Below are 22,104 nucleotides of genomic sequence, written 5' to 3' on the forward strand. Positions count from 1 at the left end.
TACCAGGTCAATTTGCCAAGTCAGCCAAGTTTTTAACTACTCTAATTTTTTTATAAACCCGGGTTACTCATAGTCCCGGATCAAATGAGTTCTGTATCAACCCGCTTGGCTAAGTTTTAAAAAAACTATAATAATGACAATAACAATTGTCAGAGTTATGGTGATAAAATACCAAGACAATTTGTTCTATCTATAGTTTATTTTTTTTAGTTTAACGTTGGTGTCCAGGCCAGCTTGCGCGCACCTCGACTAATCCCAAGGGCCCTAACGTTAACGACTATGTAAGCCTCCAGTGGCCATCATATGAGCAACCACATGGCTCGAACATGAGACCACAGAGGGAGCAAACCTTTTGATCCTAAGCTCTTACCACTGGTCTACCACTAGATAGTTTCGTATAGTTTTTATTATTTGTTTTTGTCTTCTTGGAAAATAAATAGAGAAGTAATCCTGTCGGATATTTTTTTTTATAAAATAATAAAAATAATCACCACTCGCAAATCGCAATTTCTAAAAATCATTATGTTTGACTTGAAAACAAATTGACAACCTGTTGTCAATTTTTAATATTTACAATTTTTTTCAAACAACAAAAATTCAAAACGATACCAAATGATCCTAAGTTTTTCAAAGCAAAGCAATAGAAAATACACTTCCTTCTCGTAATCCATAAAATTATATTTTTTTTATTATTTCCTTTTAGAAAACACAGCTCTAAAGTTTTGTTTATATATATATATATATATATATATATATATATATTTACAATATAAAGAAAAACTAGGAATTTGGCGCACCTAAAAAAACCGCACGTGCCAGACAAATGACTCTCGTGCGGTGGGCTCCCGGGGCTGAGGGCTCGGTTACTAATTGCAGAAGGAACTCCCCCATTGCCTATTGAGGGTTTTATTTACTTCAACATTTGAGAGAAAGCACCTACCTCTCTATGTGGATCACACTCTGCTGTTATCATTCCCTGCAATTCCCTACTCGTATTCGACTTTCTGGTAATCTTATCCTTTTCCCTGCCCCTCATCGTCTCTATCTTTTATTCCTCTTTGTCGCGAAAAAAGCTTTTCACAAAATTGAATTCTCCAGCAAAATCGTCGCTCATAAAGCTGAATTTGAATCTTATCACTAGTCTTCTTCACAAGAAAATTCAATTAGTAGTTTTTTTGAGATGTTAGGTTATGTTTTCTTGTTTGTGTGCGTGAAGTAGGGTTAGTTTTTTTAGTATTATTTTTAATTTTAATAGATTTTGGGAGTCTTTCGATCTTCATATAAATTCAAATTTTCATACTTCCCTATTGTTCTCGAATTTGATAAATTAGTTTATAATTGTATGTAAAATTGTTTTTTCGAAAAAGCCCAGTGTAATTGTTTAATTAATATTAATTCTTGATTTTTTCTAACTAGATTTTTGAAGCTGAAATGAGATGACGTCTTCACAATCTTCACAAAATGTGGAGTTCGAAGCGGCGAAGTTTCTTCACAAACTCATTCAAGATTCTAAAGATGAGCCGGCAAAACTGGCTACAAAACTCTACGTGGTGTGTGTCTTATATTTGTTTTTACTATGTTTGAACTTTGGGTGGTAATTATGTTTATACTTATTATATTTGCGTGTTTCAGATATTGCAACACATGAAATCAAGCGGGAAGGAACATTCAATGCCGTATCAAGTAATATCAAGGTGGAATATTTTGGCTGCGTATGTTTTTTATTGTTGTTTTTAAAGATGCCATGTTTCTACTGCTTAGTCACTGTAGAAGATTCTGGGATTGCTGAACATTTATTCTTGTCATGTCTAGGCTGATTTATTAAATTAAGCTAGTTGAGGTGATAATTAATAGTAACTGAGTTTACGAGAAGACAGGGATTTTGTATACTTTCTCTTTAGTGAGATTGTAACCCGATTCCTTTTAAAATCTTGATTCAGGAAGTGATGACCATATGCCTGGCCATTGACTTCTAATATGTCGTCTGGTTACTAAGATTGCAGTGGTACAACTATGGTAGAAAAGTTAAAGATATATATTGAGATTTTACAGCTTGTTAAGTCCCAAGTTTCTTGTTTCAGAATGAACTGTAGTTCGAACCCTGCATTCTCAACACAAGTGTGCTCCAATGTTGAAACATTAAACTTAAATAGAATAATGTTTGCAGCCGGGGGCTCTTTCCTTTATGGATATGTTGTTACTAGATAATCTGTACTCAAGTACCATAGCAGTAAGTTGGTTGCGCAATTCACCATTGGATTTCAAGACTATTCTGAGCGGTTTCTTTTCAGACTCTCTCTGGTGCACCTGTTTTTATCTCTCTATCCATGTTTTTTTTTGGTCATCTGGTATACCACCAGTTCTGTCTGATCTGTCATCGTCACAGTTATGGTAAAAGTTTCAACTCTTTAATATTCCACCATTTCTATGTGTTCTGTCATAATCACAGTCGTGGTTAAAATTGCAACCCCTTAGTTGAGATTCTTCTTTTCACAACGTGTTCTCGTGGACTGGTTTCTCTGACACATTTTTCCTTAAACTAAGGGCCATGGAGACTGTCATCAATCAACATGGTCTTGATATTGAAGCTTTGAGGTCATCACGCCTTCCATTGACCAGTGGAACTCAAATGGGGGATTCTTCGACTGCACAATATGGAGGTAACATGATCTTGTTCAAATTGCTTCAGTCCTCTCTGGTGAATCTTTTTATTATAGTTATTGTGTTTGGGTGTAGCATATTGAATTAATCATTACGAAATATACCCTCGTGCAGGATCTTCACAGGCAGTTGGAGTTGGGAAAGACTCTAAAGCAGGATCGGCTGAAAATGAGATATCCAAAATCGACACCTTTGCTTCCAGCAGGCCTCCTGTTGGCCCAGGCACTGCAGGCCATGATTACTACCAAGGATCTGGAACTCAAAGGAGCAGTCAGTCATTTGATCATGAAAGTCCTTCTAGTTTGGACACCAGGTCTGCCAATTCACAATCCCAAGAAAGAGGAGTGAATCAAAAAGATGGTAAAAAGGCTGCTGCTAAGAGGAAGAGGGTTGATTCATCTCTGCACTCAGAAATGCATGGCGACAACCCCCAGCAACTTAATCCACGCAATACCATAGTCAATCCAAGGAGGGGGAAAATGAACAAGGTTGACTCTCCAGGGGGTTATCCAGTTAGAGGTGGTGAAAATACCAGCTTTAACAAGGTTCCCAATAGTGGCCAGCTGGAAGTTTCGTCTTCTTTTGTGTCCGCAGGACAACAGCAAGGGGGCTCTCTTCCATCTGCACATGAAAGTCTCACTTCTAGGGGGATGTGGAATCAAAATAAAGCTGGGTTACCCCTTGAAAGATCCCATATTCCGAGGTTCTCTTCTAATGCTGTTTCTGGCAATACAACGGCAGAAATTCAATTGCAGCAGTCAGCAATTTCATCTCTTGGATCAAGTAAGGATTAAAGTAAACTATCTAATTAAAGGAACATGGCTGGATAGAAAACATATTTTTAGTCTTTTTTGGTGGGAAAAGCAGGATTTGTACCAACCTTAACTAGGTCCGAAATCGGTGAGGAAAAACTTAAAATTGAATCGCTTAGGTTTTTTTATTTTATGGAATGATGTCTTCTGTTCTGCAAGGAACTCAATGGAATGATTAACTTTTGTTGGGGGTTCAAGCATTTCTCATGAAAGACACTAAACATTTTATTTAAGTAATTCTCGGTTAGTGATATGGTACTTGGTATTACTGATGTTTTAGGTGCTTTTAGCAAGGTTCATGGAGGGATGCCTGTCACTTCGAATCCAACAGGGCCCATGGGGGAGCTAGGATTTGCAGGTCCAGTTCAATACAGTAGTTCTGAACATCAGAAACATGGACTGACAAAGGGTGCTGTAGCTAGTTCTGCCGAGAAAACATCAGAAGGCCACTTTTTTGCTGCTAACCGAGTGGATGACTTTCCAACTTCACTTTCAACTGGAAAGATTTTAGAAAATGGAGGCAGTTCGAACATGTTTGCAGAGGCAAGTAAAATTGTCCAGGTATTTATGTTTTTTTTCCCCTCCCCATAATACCATTATGGCTATCCATCTCTAGACAAAATGAAAGCTTGTTGAATAATAGTCTTCGGACTAGTCTGTTTTGGCTTTCATTTGTTTGTGCTGTACAGTCCATGCTATGACAGATTGGCAGGTGTTAATTCATTTTCTCTCCTGCAGTGGTGTATAGCATTTAATGTTGCTCTAATAATTTTAGAATTATGAAATATAATGTCTCATCATGCATCATTTATGATCATGATTCACAATATTCTGTTCTGAGCATGAAACTCTGTTATCTGATTTGTTATGTATTGGCCCTCCTCTTCTTTTTGATGTTCTCTCTCATCACCAGGGTGGCAGGCAAACTAGTAATTCAGAACTGACAATGATTAGATCAACATCCCCTAGAGATGTGGGAAAATCTCCTGTTTTCCAGGGTTCTGCCTTGTCTGGCATGCCTTTCAATGAACAGCAGCTGAGACAACTCAGAGCTCAGTGCCTTGTCTTTTTAGCATTCAGGTGGATAGCACTGCTCCTTGAGCTTGTACTTGTCCTTCTAGTTGTGGATACATGCTGAGAACTCTTTCTTTTGCTCTACTGGTTTTAATTGTTTTTTTTTTCCTCCTGGTTTCTCTGTCACAGAAATGATTTGATGCCAAAGAAACTTCATCTGGACATAGCACTTGGAAATGCCGTTTCTAAAGATGGTAAGAACTCATGATTAAAGGTTATCATGGACGGTACTACTTGGCCATGCTAGTAGTCCTGGCTAAATTTGCTAGGTTTTGGACAAGGAATCTTGCTTGTTAATCCAAGTTTGTGGCTGGCCTTGACTCACAAAATTCTGCGAAGGCTGGCTTAACTTGTGTTTAAGATTGTTCTTGGGCTTTATAAGTAAGCGTTGGTGGGGCAAGGCTTTGGCCAAGGCATCATGCCTCCATGACAGCCTGACCTGGACCAGGGTCTCATGATCAGTTCCACTTGATCTATTTGCTATATATTTTCAATTGTTGTTGCATTTATTATTTTCTTGTTTTTGTTATTCAGCAATTGTTTTTCACTTGGTGATAATCAGGTGGCACTTTGGATGGTCCTCGGAAAGAGCTGATTGATTATAAAGGAAAGGCACAATCTTCTAATGAGTCGACCAGCATTCCTGAGGTTTTAATGTCATGTGGAAGGCTGAATAATGCAAAGGAATCTGATAAAGTGCTTCCAGGTTCTGGGGCAAGATTCGTGGATGGAAACTATGTCCCCAAAGAAGCTGATACACTGAAAATGGTGGAGGACCCGCCTTCTGTCCCCTTGATTCTTGCAGATGAAAGGAAATATCTACTCTCCACAAGAAAACCGGATGCTGAAATGCAAAGCCAAGAAGCAGTGGAATCACAGGGATTTTTCCCTTCTGCAATGCAGCAGCCTGATTCAGCAAGTGGTGGTTTACTCTTGAGTAACCCTGTGGACGGCATGGACAACACCTGTCTGCATGTTGGAAAAACTGACCATGCTTCTTCAACATCATTTGTAAATAAGCAGGCAAACCTTGAGGCAGTTAGCTGGACTGGCATTGGCAATCAATCCCTTCCATTTCGCTCTGTTCAGCTTGGGTTGGTTCCAGACAGAAAAGATAATGCTTCTAGTCAGTTTCACAGTCTTGGCAACAGTATTGCTTCAGGTAACAAATCTGGTTATAACGGTTTCTATTGCATTTCACTAAATGAGCGTTGGGATCCTAGATCAGGTGTTGACAATGATCATCCCACAGTGGCTCTAATGAAGGATGCAGATGGTGTGATGAAACACTTGCCTTAGCAGGGGATTTGACTTTCTAGAACGAACAATATCCTGTGAACTGCTTTTGTGATTCTCATGCCATTTCTGTTAATTTTTGTGTGCAGATGATTCAAGGTTATCCGAATTTCAAACAAGATACGCTCCAGATGGGTACAAGGTTGTTCCAGTTGATGTTTCATTAAGAAATGGCATCTCTTTTACAACAGAACAAGATGATGAAGATAAGTCAGCTTCTACTGATTCACAACCTTCTCCAAAGTACACCATGTCAGAGAAATGGATTATGGATCATCAGAGGAAGAAACTTTTAACTGAGCAAAATTGGGTTCTAAAACAGCAGAGAACAAAACAAAGAATCTCTACTTGTTTTTACAAGTTAAAGGTTTGTTTGAAGATTTCTCCTTAGTTGCTTGGTGCTTTGCCATCTTATTGTCATTACCAATTCTCCCTCTTGCTCCTTTGGGTTGGTTTTTACTCACATGCTTTGTTCCCCTTCCTATATTTACCACACAGGAAACTGTTAGCTTTTCCAAAGACATATCTGCAAAAACGAAAAGTGTAATAGAATTGAAAAAGCTTCAGCTATTGGAGCTTCAACGCCGTCTAAGAAGGTGATTATTTTCCCTAATTTTGCTATATGTTTTTAGCTTGTGTATGTTTTATCTTGATTTGTCATCAGACCATGATGTTTATCACATGTCTAGCTGATTTAGTTGCTTTGTTTTGTTTAAGTTATTGTTTTCTTTGACACCTTGTTTTTGTGTAAATTTGGGCAGTGATTTTCTCAATGATTTTTTTAAGCCTATCACAAATGACATGGATCGATTGAAATCATGCAAGAAACATAAGCACGGCAGGAGGATCAGACAACTTGAAAAGTACGAGCAGAAAATGAAGGAAGAACGACAAAAGAGGATACGTGAAAGGCAGAAGGAGTTCTTTGATGAGATAGAAGTTCACAAGTATGTTTTTCTTGGGGTTGACTTACTTCACTTACCCCCGCTTGCCTCTGCTTTTAATTTTTTAACTCTTTTTTTTTTTTAAATGCTTTGTGTTGGATGTCTTCTTCTGTCCAATGGCTTGCATCAATTAAAATATCCTTCTTTTTTGCACTGTTTACCGAAATATAGGGAAAGACTGGATGATGTGTTTAAGATTAAGAGAGAACGCTGGAAAGGTTTCAATAAATATGTCAAAGAGTTCCATAAAAGGAAGGAGCGTATTCATCGGGAGAAGATTGACAGAATCCAGCGTGAGAAGATTAATTTATTGAAAATCAATGATGTTGAGGGGTATCTGCGAATGGTGCAGGTTAGATTTTGCTTACTAGATTTTCTGATGTGGGGCTGGTATCCTATGCTCACTCCTTTTGCTCATTGCACAGGATGCAAAATCAGACCGTGTTAAGCAACTACTGAAAGAGACGGAGAAGTATCTTCAAAAGCTGGGATCCAAGCTACAGGAAGCAAAGTCTATGGCAAGCAGATTTGAGAATGATATGGACGAGTCACGAACTGCTACTGTTGTTGAGAAGAATGAAACAGCTGCTGAGAATGAAGATGAAAGCGACCAGGCCAAGGCAGGCTGCTTGGCTTTCTCTGGTTTTTTTTGTTTTTTTTGGGGCCCATTCTATGTTATATTTTGCTTCCTTATTTTTTCTCTCATTTCATGTTTGTTGATCTGCTTTGCAGCATTACATGGAAAGCAATGAGAAGTACTATTTGATGGCTCATAGGTAGGAATACCTGTTGTTATCTTTTCATTAATTTTTTTTGTTGATATTATTTGCTGCTTAAGATTGGAGTTTTATATCTGATTGATATTTGACAGTAGTTTCCCTTTTCACCTTCCTTTTATTTCGGTGCTTCTTTGTATGCATTACGCATTAAGGTTCACTGTCTTTTTCTGCACTTGCTTAAACAATTTATCTTTTATGAAAAGAGAGTGTATTAAGTTTACCATTTGATATCATGTCTGTTGGGGGCTTCAGAGCCTTTTCCTATTTCTTGTTTCTATTTTGCTTACCTTCAAATGTTATGATGTTCTCCTCTACTGTTGGAGCTACAAGGTTGTCTTTTGACACTGAATTTCTTGCTAGCTACTCTCCTGTCTCTTTTTTTAATTCAAATTTTATGTTATTTTAAAGTTTATTTTTTATTTATTTTGGACATTGTTTTGTGCAGTGTAAAAGAAAGCATTGCAGAACAGCCAACTTGTCTCCAGGGCGGAAAATTAAGGGAGTGAGTAGAACCTATGTTTCTCAAATACTGCATGTATCATTCGGTGTAATGATAAGGATATTATAGAATGTTAATTGATCAGACGCTAATGATCCTTTTGGAAGACACAGATTAAGCTTTCTGCGGTCATTCTCCAGCTTTAAATTCTCAAGTTGTGGTTTTGATTCAGGTACCAAATGAATGGACTAAGGTGGTTGGTTTCATTATACAACAATCATTTGAATGGCATTCTTGCTGATGAAATGGGTCTTGGGAAAACTGTTCAGGTACAAGTGCTCTTTGAATTGTTGTAGTTAATATATCCTTTTCCTTCTGTCTAATGCTGTACAAACAAACACATCATCCAAAGATTTTCATACAAAGTAATGTGGCAGATACCTTTTCATGTTTGATCAATTTCTATGGCCCTCATATAATCTGTTACGACTTGCCTTGTCAGTTTGTATTAAGTTTTCTTTGTTGTCATACTGTTTCCTTGTTGTATATTCCAGTAATCTAGCAATTCTTTTCTTTTGGTAGGTTATTTCTCTAATATGCTACCTGATGGAAACAAAAAATGATAGAGGGCCTTTCTTGGTGGTTGTACCTTCTTCAGTTTTACCTGGCTGGGAGACTGAAATCAATTTCTGGGCACCTGGAATCCTTCGAATTATCTATTCCGGGCCTCCAGAGGAGAGGCGCAGGCTATTTAAGTAATAATAAACGGATACAAGAGACTCTATTTTTCATAGTCCCTATTGTTGAATTGTAAGTGTAAGTGCAACCATTATTTTGTTTTCAGGGAAAAGATTGTGCATCAGAAATTCAATGTCCTTTTGACGACTTATGAATATCTGATGAACAAGCATGATAGACCGAAACTGAGCAAGATACATTGGCACTATATAATAATTGATGAAGGCCATCGCATAAAGAATGCTTCTTGCAAATTGAATGCTGAATTGAAGCATTATCAGAGCTCCCACAGGTTGTTGTTAACTGGAACACCACTACAGGTAACAAATTTTCCTCCTTTGTTCTGTTCTGTTCTTTCTTGGATTGATTGTTTATATTCTTTCTGCACATTGGTTTAAAATATATAAAGGGTCTTCCCTTGTTACAGAATCATTCCTTGTACATTTGTCCTTTGACATTTTTCTGAAGATTTGATTTCTAATTCGATTTTATTGTTTTCTCTTGTGCAGAACAATCTTGAGGAATTGTGGGCACTGCTCAACTTTTTGCTACCTAACATATTTAATTCATCAGAAGACTTTTCTCAGTGGTTCAACAAACCGTTTGAGAGTAATGGTGATAATTCAGCCGATGAAGTAAGCATTTTGACTTGTTCTATTCTATTTTTGAGGAGTTTCACTTTATTGTGAGCTTTTTTTCTGCTGATATTACGTAACCATCACTTGCTGTGTGCATGTGCAGGCCTTACTTTCTGAGGAAGAAAATTTGTTGATTATAAACCGTCTCCACCAAGTTCTTCGACCATTTGTACTTCGGAGACTGAAACACAAGGTCCTTAAAATTATTGTATATTATGTATACTGAAAAACCTGAATGTATGCATACCAAATATCACAAGGGATTTTTTTTTTGTGTGGTCAGACATGAGAATTTGGTTTTGGGATTTATTCTCATATTTTTGCTTGCATTCTCAAATTCATTTGTTAGGTTGAGAATGAGCTGCCCGAAAAGATTGAGAGACTTGTTAGGTGTGAGGCTTCTGCATATCAGAAGCTTCTAATGAAAAGGGTGGAAGACAATCTTGGCTCAATTGGAAATCCAAAGGTCTCCTACCATACATTTTGTTTCCTTACTTTTAATGGTTTTACTTCATGAACAGTAGGCGCTAAAAAGTAATACCATTATTTAACAGTGGAAGACTTATCTTATGCAGGCTCGATCAGTGCACAACTCAGTCATGGAGCTTCGTAACATATGCAATCACCCATATCTGAGCCAGCTTCATGCAGATGAGGCATGCTCTTCTCTTGTTTGTCTTGGCTCATTTGAATCTTGAAACTCTCAAGGAAGAAAGAAAAGAAATTCTGTTATGATGATTTCTGTTCATCTTTTTGAAAATACTTATGCCTTTTTATTATTCCTTTTGGGAGCTGAACCTGGGTTAAAGATCTTATGTCTCCATTTTGATACCGGTTTGCTTTTTCTCTCATAAACCTCAATATGGAATTGCCTTTTGCAGGTTGATACTTTGATACCTAAGCATTTTCTGCCACCAATTATTAGACTTTGTGGAAAGCTTGAGATGCTAGACCGATTGCTACCCAAACTGAAAGCAACAGACCATCGGGTATGGATATCCTTGTATTAATTCTGCCACTTAATGTTTGCTTGAAGTTCGTTTTGTTTCTTGAGTAAATTGTACTAGTTCCTGGCAGGATTGTTACCATTTTGCTGTAATTATTTAGAGCTGGATTTTCATAAAGTATGATACTCAAGGAGGCTTTGTTGTTATTTAGCATGTGATGTTATTCAGGTGGATTGCTTTTTATCTTCTTTTTTGTTTGGGGTGGGGGGTGGTTTGATTGTTGAGATTTTTCTCTAAAATGGTTAATTTTGGTTAAATATTCAGGTGCTTCTAGATTTTCTCCTGTTACCTCTTCTTAATTTTGTTAAAATGCATGCTAAACATCTCAATCTTGTTTTCTTCATAATAGAAAGTACTGTTGATTTGTGCACTTCTATTACCATGCACTTTAGTTTTGAATCTGGTAATATTCCAGTATTGAGTATTTGCCATTTGCTGGGTCCATACAGGTTCTTTTCTTTTCCACAATGACTAGGCTGCTTGATGTCATGGAGGAGTATCTTACCTGGAAACAGTATCGATACCTTCGCTTGGATGGTCATACTTCTGGAGGTGACCGTGGTTCACTCATTGACAGTTTTAACCAACAAGATTCTCCATATTTTATTTTCTTGCTGAGGTGATCATCTTGTCATATGTACTTGATGTTTAGATCTTTCATTCTAACCAACCAGATTTTCCCTAGTTTATGCTTTTGTCCTGGTGATTCATTATCATGTATGCTTGGTGTTTTAGATGCTCTTTTTGGTGTTTACCAGGGCGTGGTAGTAAGGTAGTTATGTTAGGGGTAGAACATTGGAAGAGATTGAGATAGGAGAGGGAATTTTTTATTTTTATTTTTGATGTTAAAATTATTTTCTATTGGGGAGGCTGGTAATTGGAGATTAGCATATTGCAGGTGGGAGGGAATTTTGGTTTCTAGATGTTTAATAATTTGCATTATGTACCTTTTCTCGCCTCTTCTTAAAATAGAGAGTACACATGGAGATGGGATATTGGAGGAGGGAATCCATGTATATTGTGACCGTATGGTACTCCAACAAGACATAATAAGTTGAATGTGTACAGCTTATTGTTTCACTTTTATTACTGTGATTGCGTGTTAATAGTAAAGGACATTAAATCTCAAAAAGCTTTGATGTGCCCGGCATATTGAATACAAGTGTGTTTTTGTGCTTATGTTTTATTAATTTCCACAAGCCTGACATTTTAAATATGTTGACTTAGCATTCGGGCTGGTGGTGTTGGAGTGAACCTTCAAGCTGCTGATACTGTGATCATATTTGACACTGATTGGAATCCTCAGGTCATAAATGAAGTTACGATGCCTTGATTTGTTCTTTATCTGGGTTACTGATTCTAAAGCTGGTCTAGTTTTTATGTTGGTACTTTATCAGGTTGATCTCCAAGCACAAGCAAGGGCTCATAGGATTGGCCAGAAGAGGGAGGTGCTGGTTCTTCGATTTGAAACAGTAATTTCTCCCTTTTCCCTTGTTTTCTATTCAAACTATTGCATATAGGTGCAATGATTTTGGAAATATGAATGTTTGAGATTTTTATGATTACTTATTTATTCTGGTTTCCAAAGCATTATGTTAAACCTGGGAGGCTGGGTGCATGGCCCCATGAGACTTGAAAATGATCGGTATTGGCATAGTTTCCTTCACAATGGCAGCTGAGGGTTTGAACTGATCTCATAAATGCCATCTCTTTCTTTTTTTTGTTGGATGGCTTTGAATGTCAGATATTACCTTTTCCTGTCCCTAGGAAAACCTAAAGAACACAAAAAGAAACATTGTGCTGATAAACTACTTAATTTATGAATCTCCTCTTCCTTCACTATTTCTGTTTGCTATGTGATTTCAAGGAAGATTCTCCCACCTGCAACCTTTGGCCTTGTTGGCAATTAGTTTAGCTTGCTCAGGGAGGCAGGTCGTGCTTTATTTTTCTTATAGAATATCTTTGGTGGTACCCTTCGTTTTCCTCCTTTCTATTTTTGTTTTGTTTTGAAGTTTGGGATGCTACCATTACTCCAGAGCAGTGTCTGAAGGCATAGGCTCTGGAGCAGAATGAGCATCTGTATATGGAGTTTTGCATCTCTTACAAAAGTTTTTGTAGTGCTTTCTATTATGTCATGTTGACATCTAAATTTCTTATTATCAAAATCCCTGATTTGGACTCCCAGACAATCATAGGTTGTAAATATTGGTGAATACACAGTATTCTCATCTTTCTTTTTTGGGTTTTCTAAAGAGGAAAAACAGGGATAATTTCTTAATGATTTTTCATTAATTGGAAAACTAAGCTCAATAGGTTTAGAGGGATATGAAATGGTGATTCCTAGCGTAGTTTATCATTTAAGTGTAATTAATTCAGCTGTGATTTGAAAGTTTGAGATCCAAAGCAAAAGGATTGAGGGGCAAATAAAATAGAGAAAGCTAGGATAGTCTTCATGTATTTGCTCCTAATTTCTGCTGATGTGAACTGTGGATTTTAAAGTTTCCAAAGGCTGTGAATGGTGATGTACGTTTCTTTATTTGTATTTTTTAACTTATTCCCAACCATTTCAATTGCCATAAGGTCCAAACTGTTGAAGAACAAGTCAGAGCTTCAGCTGAGCATAAACTGGGAGTTGCTAATCAGAGTATTACTGCTGGTTTCTTTGACAACAATACAAGGTTAATGAATATTTGTTTAAGTGCTTGCTCCTTAAAATTATTCTAAAGGGTTTTTAACTAATGCACTGGAGAAAGTTTCTGTCTAATTTTTACAGTGCAGAAGATAGAAGGGAATACTTGGAGTCCCTCCTGCGAGAATGCAAGAAAGAGGAGGCTGCCCCTGTATTAGATGATGATGCTCTAAATGATCTCTTAGCTCGCAGGTAAATCTTTTTCGAAGTTTGCTGTATTTATCAGTCAGCAGTCCATTTTGCTGTGACAGGTAACCCACATAATATAAAGTATGGTTTACAAGATGCTGCACGTTTGTATTTTTTTAATTTATATAGAACTTTGTTCGCATGGTTGAAAACTATGATTCAGTTGGCGTGGCAGGAAATCTTTCACAAATGATATATAGGCTTTAATGAAAACAAACTATTTCTGAACCTATCTATTTTGTCCATTATTGAATAAATTAAGATTTTTTAATAAGAAGTAAATGTTCTATGATAGACTCAAATTTGTTTTCTTTTAACTGTATCTCGTTGTCGCTGATCAAATGGAGAGACCTCTGACATTAGTTCCTTTTGCTTCTTCATGTTGCTTTGCTTCTGGGGCTTCTGAATTGGTTTTTGTAGCTGATCCCCAGTGGGATTGTATAGGCTTTTCATTTTTTATCATCACCAAATAAAATGTATCCTCTGGTTTCCTAATCAGTACAGTAGATTGGCTAAAAAGAAAGTTGAATCATTGTAAAGTGAGGATAAGGATAATCCACTGTCTTAAAAAGTGTGGGGGCTCTCATGCAGGTAAGTGCAGCTTTCTGAATAACATTCCAACTTAAATAAGAGGAGGAATTTTGCCTTAGTGATTATTCCTGACCATTCTACTTTCTTTAAAGGCCGTGTTTAATCACCAGTCACTATCTTAGCGGTGCTTATTTTGGAAGGCTAATAATTTATTTTGGAAATGAAATTTGAATTTACATCCCTGCTGATGTACCTTTCTGTTGAATTATATTGTGAGATTTTCATATTTGTTAAAACTTATGTTGGCAGTGAATCAGAGATTGATGTATTTGAATCAGTTGACAAACAAAGGCAGGCAAAAGAGATGGTATGGCTAAATATGCCTGCACTTGTGGCTTAACTGCTCTGGTTCATCGACTAACTAAAACTTCTAATTGTGCAGGCAACATGGAAGAATTTGTTATTGGGACAAGGGATGGATGCTTTGGAACATCAACCTCCTTTGCCTTCACGCCTTGTAACAGATGATGACCTGAAAGCATTCTATAAAGCAATGAATTTGTATGATGTGCCTAAGGCTGGGGTAGAATCCAATGCAGGAGTGAAGCGGAAGGGGCAGTCTCTCGGGGGCCTTGATACTCAGCATTATGGAAGGGGAAAGCGAGCTAGAGAGGTTTGCTGCTTATATCTGACTCTTGTAATCAGAGCATGTGCCATCTAATGTGTTAGTATATTATGCCTTCTCTATCCATTTCTCTTGATTTTGGTTCACTCTGTTAGGTACGCTCTTATGAAGAGCAATGGACAGAAGAGGAATTTGAGAAGATGTGTGAGGCTGAATCTCCCGATTCTCCCATGAGGAAAGAAGAAACAGGAGAGAGGAACTTGCTGAAAGATGCTAGTGGATCTTTATTGGCTATTGGTAGCTCAGAACCTCAAGCTCCACCACAACTGCCCCGGCCACCACCATCTGTGGAGCCTCCCCCCCCGCCGCCATCTGTGGAGCCTCTCCCTCCGCCGCCATCTGTGGAGCCTCTCCCTCCGCCGCCATCTGCGGAGCCTCTCCCTCCGCCGCCATCTGCGGAGCCTCTCCCTCCGCCGCCATCTGCGGAGCCTCTCCCTCCGCCGCCATCTGTGGGGCCTCTCTCTCTGCAGCAGAGCAAAGAGGTAACGCCATCAAAACGGGGGCGTGGAAGGCCAAGAAGAGTAACTTTAGATAAAGCTCCAGTTGCAATGGCACTCTCAGTACCTCTTGGAACTGGCAAAGTCGATACAGAGTTACAGAAAGGAATGGAGTCTTGCTCCTCAAAAACCTCTGCTCCTGATTCTTCTCCTGTTCCTAATTTAGGAAGTAATAGTAGAGGCACACCTCATTCAGGATCAGGGATTTCGCCCTGTACACAACCAATTACTCCAGTTTCTGTTACACTTGGCACACAAACTACACCTGCTTCCCTTTCCATGCCATTGCAATCAAGAGGTCGAGGTCGGAAGGTTCAAGGTGGAGTTCAAACACCCCGGCGCAGAGGAAAGAATCAGGTGGCAATTTCATCCACTCCTGCAAGTTCAGCTGTTCCTGATCCAAATATAAATGATCAATCAGTGAATGTATCTGTCAATCCATCAATTATTGCCATGGGTGGAACTGTTTCTAGTGCTCCCATGTCACAGCATCCTAGTAATTTACCTGGTTCTGCTGCTGCGGAGGGTACTAATGCAACCACTCATCATTCTGGGCCTGGGACTACTTTGGATTCTGAACCAAAACCTCCCAACCCTTCCATCTCCCCTATCATTCAATCCATTGCTCCTAGTCCTTCAGTTCCTATGCAAGTTAAAGGGCAAAACCAGAAGACTCAAAGTGGCACTGGAACACCTCGACGCAGAGGAAGGAAAGAGGTGCCAGTATCACCTTCTGTTCCAGATGTTTCAGATGGTCAGCTTTCAAAATCCAATCCAACACTTTCACAGGATAAATCTGGGGAATCATCAGGAAGCAAAGCTATTTTCACGATGAGTAACCAACAAAATGATGCTCTGGAAAGGGATGTTAACCAGGAGCAACTGTCCAGAGAAGCTGGCCAGGACCAAAAAGCAACTGAGCATTCAGATGATGTAGCCCAGCATAGGCAACCTGCCAGCTCTCCCACAACACATGATGGTATTACCAGATCTATGGGTAAGACTTCTCAAAATCTAAACGGAATTGAAACTGATGCAATGGAAAATAATTGATAATATCTTGCATACTGAAATTGAGGTACTCAAAGCTTGTGCAGGCTCTTCTGGACAAATACGTGGTGCTGATATGCAAGATGTAGTTTCTGTGACAAAGGAGGTTTCAGCAGAGAATAGCTCTTTGAAAGCTAAAGTAGGTGAAGTTTCCAGGAATGAAGGTGGAGCTATCCTGTCTACACCTCTGCTAAGTAACCTCTTTCTAGAGGTGGTCCATAATCAAAGCTCAGAGGATAAACCTTCCCCAGTAGTTTGTCCTCCAACAGAGTCATTACTGGGTTCTGCCACTGTAGAAAGTGTTGGCAAAACTGTGCATCAGCTTACTCCAAAGATTGCTTCTTGCTCTCAGGAAATTTCATCTTATCCTTCTGTTACTCCAATCTTTCAATCTAATACTCCTGAAGCAATGCAAGTTAAAAGGCAAGGTCGTAAAGCTCCTACCAGAGTGGAAACACCAAGGCGAAGAGGAAAGAAACAGGGTTCAGTTTCACTTGCTGTGGATGCTTCAGTTGATCAGGATCCCATTATAAATGCTCAAACGCAAAATAAGTCTAGAGATTCATTAGGGGGGATGGCCATGTCCTTGAGGAGCGGGCAAGGGAATGATTTCAAGGAGTTGAAGAATGTGGTTCAGGTATTTTGTAACTTGGTGATTTGGTACAATACGATATAATTAGTTGCTATCTTAGTAATACAATTGGATATAATTATTTGCTATATTAATGCCAAACCTCTTATTTTTGTTGTAGTCTTATTATATCCACTCTTTAACACTAAACCAGCGCTTATATTTTTTTTACTTGCTGTTATCATATTCAACAACTTTGTTTTGTTTTTGTTTTTGCTTTGCTTTTCCTTTTTACTTTTAGGAAGCATGTGTTCCCAGTGGTTTAGTTGGTCAAGATCCAAAAAGGAAAGAAGCTAGTGGGATTCCAGCTTTTGGCCAAATTCAGACCTCTGATGTAACTGATGTTGCTCGTGTGATGAAGGAGATATTTTCCGAGACTTGCTCTTCGAAAACTAAAAGTGGTGACTATTCTGGAGTTGAAGTTAGAAGTGCCCCTGTATCAAGTAAGATGTCTGTGGAGGTGGCAAAAGACCGAAGCTCGGATTGTAAAGCACTTTCAGCTGTGTCAGTTTTAGAAGCAGAAGCTCCAGTTATGAGGAGTTCAATTGATGATTCTAAACAGTCTGGGTCTGGAGATGGTGTCAAAATGGAAGGGGATAATGCTTCAGAAGCAGAAGCTCCAGTTATGGGGAGTTCAATTGATGATTCTAAACAGTCTGGGTCTGGAGATGGTGTCAAAATGGAAGGGGATAATGCTTCTGATTTGGCCAAGGCTCATATTTCAGAAATTGATGTCTCTACTATAGAAAACAATACCAGCCATGGCCCCATTGAAAAAATGACAGACACAATACAGGCTTCAACCAAAAACCCAATCACAGGGAGTTATATTAAGGTCAATCATTCAGTTTTTGATGCTTGTGAAATGGACAATATTCCTTCTCTGGGATCTGCTCATGAAGGTCTTCTCGGTGATGGTGGCGATCCTCCTATGGTCACCCAATCTGTTTCAGATGTAATGGAACATCCTGGGAGTGACTCTGGAAACAGAACAGAGGCTTCAAAAGCATCTCCTAGGTCTTCTCCAGATGTTGTTAGGCTAGGCAACACTACACTTTCTGTGAAACCTGATGGTATTGATTATCATTCCAAAGGGACAGTTACTCTTATTGCAGATCATTCAGATGCAAGAAATATCCATAGTGTAGCTGATGGTGTATCTATAAGTAGTAATAAGCCTTCTCCAAAAGAGTCCCTAGAATCTTCTCTTGAAACCAGAAACGTTGAAGCTCAAACTCAAACTCAATCGGGGATTGACAAAACCAAGGTCAAGGGTGAGGAGGTCTGCAATATGCAAATTGACCCCCCTGTATCAGAGGTGTGTTTTTTATTCTGTTTTTCTTATCTTGGTTTTTTCTTTTAGACAGAGACTTCATCTGCTATCTTTCTTATTATAGGATAAGTTTATTTTTTAAGGTCAATTTGTCTTCCATGTAGTTTGGGGATGTTCACTAGACTTGACAACATTGCATGGGACCCCTGAACATTTGGGGTTTTCTTTGTTCTCTCCTCAGGTGTTGGATTTTTCCAACACCATTGAGTTTTGTCTTTGTTTTCTTCTTAGGTGCTGGTTACCACATGGAGGTTTCACTTTGATTTTGTTTTTTAAAAAAAGATATTTGGTTGTTGGAAAAACTATGCAGAAAAAGCTATATTTGCCAAAACATTTGTCTGCTCAAGGGCTTAGAGTTTTGTATCATTTAGTTATATTTTTATACTCTTTGTTCTACTTTCTTAACTTAAAATTGTGTAGCACTTAACATCAAGTGAGAATCTCACCATTCTTTTATTGAATTAGATATCTGACTGCCTTGACCTTTTCTGCTGACTAGTTACCCATTATCGTGCCATGTGTAGTTTCCTTGTCTGTACGATGGTTTGTGACTAACTGGACTTGCAGATTTTTTAAGGGGCAGTTTGGTATTATATTCGTGTTTGTGTTGGATTGAAGTGTAGGGATAGTTTTAGCCTTTCCGTGAATTTACTGTTAGTCAATTGATTCAGTTGATGACTATTAAAATGCTATTACCAGGCCTCTTCACTTAAGTATCTATCTTCTTCCAATGAGCAAGAGCTAAACAGTTCTGCAGCTGGAGCCAGTCATGAAAAGGATGTTTCTCAGTGTGGAGGGGTTATGCCACAAGATATTTCAGAAAATTCTCTTCCAGTGAGAGAAGAAGAAAATGCTGATGGCTCATGTGAGAATGGTCTCATTGGAAGATCAGCAGTAATGGAGGAGCCACTCAAATCTGAAGCAGGTAATGAAGCAGAAGCCTCTCAGGTTGGTGCGGTTGTGCTAAAAGATTTTTCAGAAAATACTGATGGCTCATGTGAGAATGGTCTCGTTGGAAGCTCAGCAGTAATGGAGGAGCCACACAAAACTGAAGCAGGTAATGAAGCAGAAGCCTCTCAGGTTGGTGCGGTTGTGCTAAAAGATTTTTCAGAAAATACCGATGGCTCATGTGAGAATGGTCTCGTTGGAAGCTCAGCAGTAATGGAGGAGCCACACAAAACTGAAGCAGGTAATGAAGCAGAACAGGTTGGTGCGGTTGTGCTAAAAGATTTTTCAGAAAATACCGATGGCTCATGTGAGAATGGTCTCGTTGGAAGCTCAGCAGTAATGGAGGAGCCACACAAAACTGAAGCAGGTAATGAAGCAGAAGCCTCTCAGGTTGGTGCGGTTGTGCTAAAAGATTTTTCAGAAAATACTGATGGCTCATGTGAGAATGGTCTCGTTGGAAGCTCAGCAGTAATGGAGGAGCCACACAAAACTGAAGCAGGTAATGAAGCAGAAGCCTCTCAGGTTGGTGTGGTTGTGCCAAAAGATTTTTCAGAAAACACGGTTCTACCCTCATCTCCACTGGTAGGAGAGGAAGAGAAGGACAGTAGATCATTTGATCAAGGTTTAGCTGGCAGCTCAATAGAACCAGAAATGTCATCTGTGGCCCAACTGACCAGTAAAAAGGATGTATCCAATGCTGATGTCATTGTTTCAGAAATTACACCGGAACACACAGTTCTACCCCAATCTTCCTTGGAAGCAGAAGAAAACTTCAAAGGCAGTTTGGAGAATGATTTAGCTTGCCATCCAGTGGTGCCAGGGGAAGAAAAAGGATCCGAAGCTGAAATTGATGATCAGATGGGCATACTGAAGGTGTTTGAAAGTGCACCAGAAATTTTGGATCCCCAACCATCTTCTCTGGTACTAGAGGAAGAAGAGCAGGTTAAGGGCTCATCCGAGAATGGTGCACCTTGTCACTCAGTAATACTACAAAAATCAGGAGGGTTAGAAGCTGAAGCAGGTGAGCAACTAGATGCATCTCATGCCGATACTTTAGTACCAGAAAATGCATCAGAGAACATGGTTTCACCAAGATCATCCTTAGCTTCAGAGGCACCAATGGTTGAGGGCTCGTTGGAGAAGGATACATTTGTCTCCTCAGTAGTATTGGAGGCATCTAAAGGCTCCGCAACTAACGAGGATCAAGCAATTCCGTCCCAAGTAGATGGAATTATGCCTGAAACTAATGTGGGCCTGCCCTCATCTTTTATAGGGATGCAGGAATCTGAGATTAAGAGCTCATCTGAGAACCACCCAGTTGACAGCTCAGTAGCTGAGAAATTGAAAACATCTGTGATTGAAGAGGGAAGTCAAGGGATATTATCTGAGGTGGGTGGAATTGTGCCTGAAACTTCTTTGGTGAATAGTGTTGTGCCATCTTCCTCTGAAACAGCTGTAGAAAATGTTAATTGCTTGTCTGAGAAAAGCTCTCATAGCATCTTGCTTGCTCTAGAGGAACCAAAACAGTTTGAAACTGAAAATAGCAACCAAATTGTTGTATGTGAGCCTATGACTGGGCCTGAAGATTCTTTGGATAACATGTGCCAGCCTTCATGTTCTCTCTCAATGGATGCGGACAAGGTTGAGGGCTATTCTGAGAAGAGTCCTTGTGGCATTGCAGTACAAGTGAAGGGATCAAAAGGGGCTGAAATAGAAAATGTTGAATCCCATGTTGCTAGCATGGTATATGAAAGTCAAGTGGTTGGTACCGAGTCTGAACATACCCAGGTTGGTAGCATTGGACCAGAAGATACATTTGGAAACACAGACAAATCCTCATCTTCCTTAGGGATGCAGGAAGATACAATTGGGGGCTCATCTCAGAATATTCGAGGGGAATCAAATAGGTCGGAAGCTGAAACAGATGATCAAACTCAGTGTGGTGAGATGGCTATAACGAACATGTCAGAAAACTCAGCGCAGCCTTCATCTCCCCTCGTGGAGGAAAAGGCAGATGTCTTATCAGCAAAAGATCCAAAAGTATCCGATGTTGGTGAGTAAGCCTGTCGTTGGGTTGAACTGTGCCATGAAAGCACAGTGGGAAGATTTGAGGGCTAATTTGGCAAGGACCCAGCTGGGAGGTCAGTGGCACTGGAGGAACCACAAGGATCTGTAGCTTTCCAGGTATTTATGAAGCAATATTGTTTTGTTGTACAGCTATACCGTAATATCCTGATATATAATATTTAAGCTTACTGTATGAGGGCTGACAGTCTGAACTGACACACCTGAGATAATCAAGTATTGTATTGCCCTGTACAAGTAATCTGATTTATGGTTGTCTCTAACCTCACCAGTTAAGAAACACAACTATCCAGTTAGCCTGTGATCTGACGCCTAGATGATGCTTGTTTGAAATTGGTTTTGGTAGTAGAGGCACTGAAAACGTAGGAGTAGTGACTTCCTCCTGCTTATAGCTATGGTCTTTCCTCGCGCGCGAAGTTTCAAACTCATGCTCTTATGACCAGTTTGGACCTGTGTTTTAAGTCTTTGCCATTATGTGTTATATTGTAATTAGGTCGGTGGCCCGTGGGTTGCCGTGGGTCCGCTCAAATATTTTGGATCGAGGGGAAAATGTTTTTTTTTTTTTTTCCATTTGATTCACTGATTTTTCATCAAAATTTTGCGTTGAGTAAACTTTTTCCTTACTTTTTCTACGAAGTCATCTTATAAAAAACATGATTTATTTGTTTTGTTTTGTATTTTTGAATGAGAATTTAACATGATTTTAAGAGAGTTTCAATAAAAACATAATATGCTTTAATAATTTTATAAAATACTGTGATAAAAATGAAGTAACGAGTAATTTAAAGCTGTATAAGAATTTTTTTAAAATAAAATTAAAATAACTTATTATTATTATTGAATATTTATTACACGATTTTTAATAATCTATGTACATTAGGTTCGTATATTATAATTCATAAAATAATTAACCATATTAGTCTAAAAACTTCTTATATTATTTGGTAATAGGTGGTTTTAAAACACTATTTTAATCATTTGATTTCAAGAGAAATGAATCTTGTAACTTTTCCAAAAATTATAAATCACTAGCGTTATTAGATTGTTATTGGAGACCTAAATTTAGACTCTCAACCTT

The 22,104-nt window shown here is 38.8% G+C and overlaps 1 protein-coding gene across 12 annotated transcripts; it reads left to right on the forward strand.

Moving 5' to 3' along the window:
• The first annotated feature begins 854 nt into the window (after positions 1-854).
• On the forward strand, positions 855-21,289 carry LOC18101704 (chromatin structure-remodeling complex protein SYD). 12 transcript variants are annotated; one of them, XM_052455273.1, is made up of 37 exons: positions 855-1,007; positions 1,417-1,550; positions 1,633-1,694; positions 2,545-2,660; positions 2,776-3,444; positions 3,754-4,034; positions 4,387-4,553; positions 4,677-4,741; positions 5,110-5,709; positions 5,933-6,210; positions 6,342-6,439; positions 6,605-6,790; positions 6,959-7,139; positions 7,213-7,407; positions 7,520-7,563; positions 8,012-8,068; positions 8,238-8,334; positions 8,588-8,760; positions 8,850-9,063; positions 9,253-9,378; positions 9,485-9,574; positions 9,731-9,847; positions 9,957-10,037; positions 10,263-10,370; positions 10,838-11,007; positions 11,616-11,694; positions 11,786-11,860; positions 12,969-13,066; positions 13,162-13,269; positions 14,107-14,164; positions 14,240-14,470; positions 14,578-15,976; positions 16,068-16,666; positions 16,902-17,978; positions 18,693-19,073; positions 19,200-19,308; positions 19,441-21,289. In XM_052455273.1, the coding sequence occupies exons 2-37, from the start codon at positions 1,437-1,439 to the stop codon at positions 21,000-21,002; spliced, it is 10,065 nt and encodes a 3,354-aa protein (XP_052311233.1). In that variant the 5' UTR covers positions 855-1,007; positions 1,417-1,436; the 3' UTR covers positions 21,003-21,289. The 12 variants fall into 12 exon arrangements, with proteins under 12 accessions (XP_052311233.1, XP_052311235.1, XP_052311234.1 ...); XM_052455275.1 differs by having other exon boundaries at positions 18,693-18,941; XM_052455274.1 differs by lacking the exon at positions 19,200-19,308 and having other exon boundaries at positions 18,693-19,199; positions 19,464-21,289.
• Positions 21,290-22,104: the final 815 nt, after the last annotated feature.

The sequence above is a fragment of the Populus trichocarpa genome, chromosome 8 (genome assembly GCF_000002775.5).
Source record: "Populus trichocarpa isolate Nisqually-1 chromosome 8, P.trichocarpa_v4.1, whole genome shotgun sequence".
Taxonomy (NCBI): Eukaryota; Viridiplantae; Streptophyta; class Magnoliopsida; order Malpighiales; family Salicaceae; genus Populus; species Populus trichocarpa.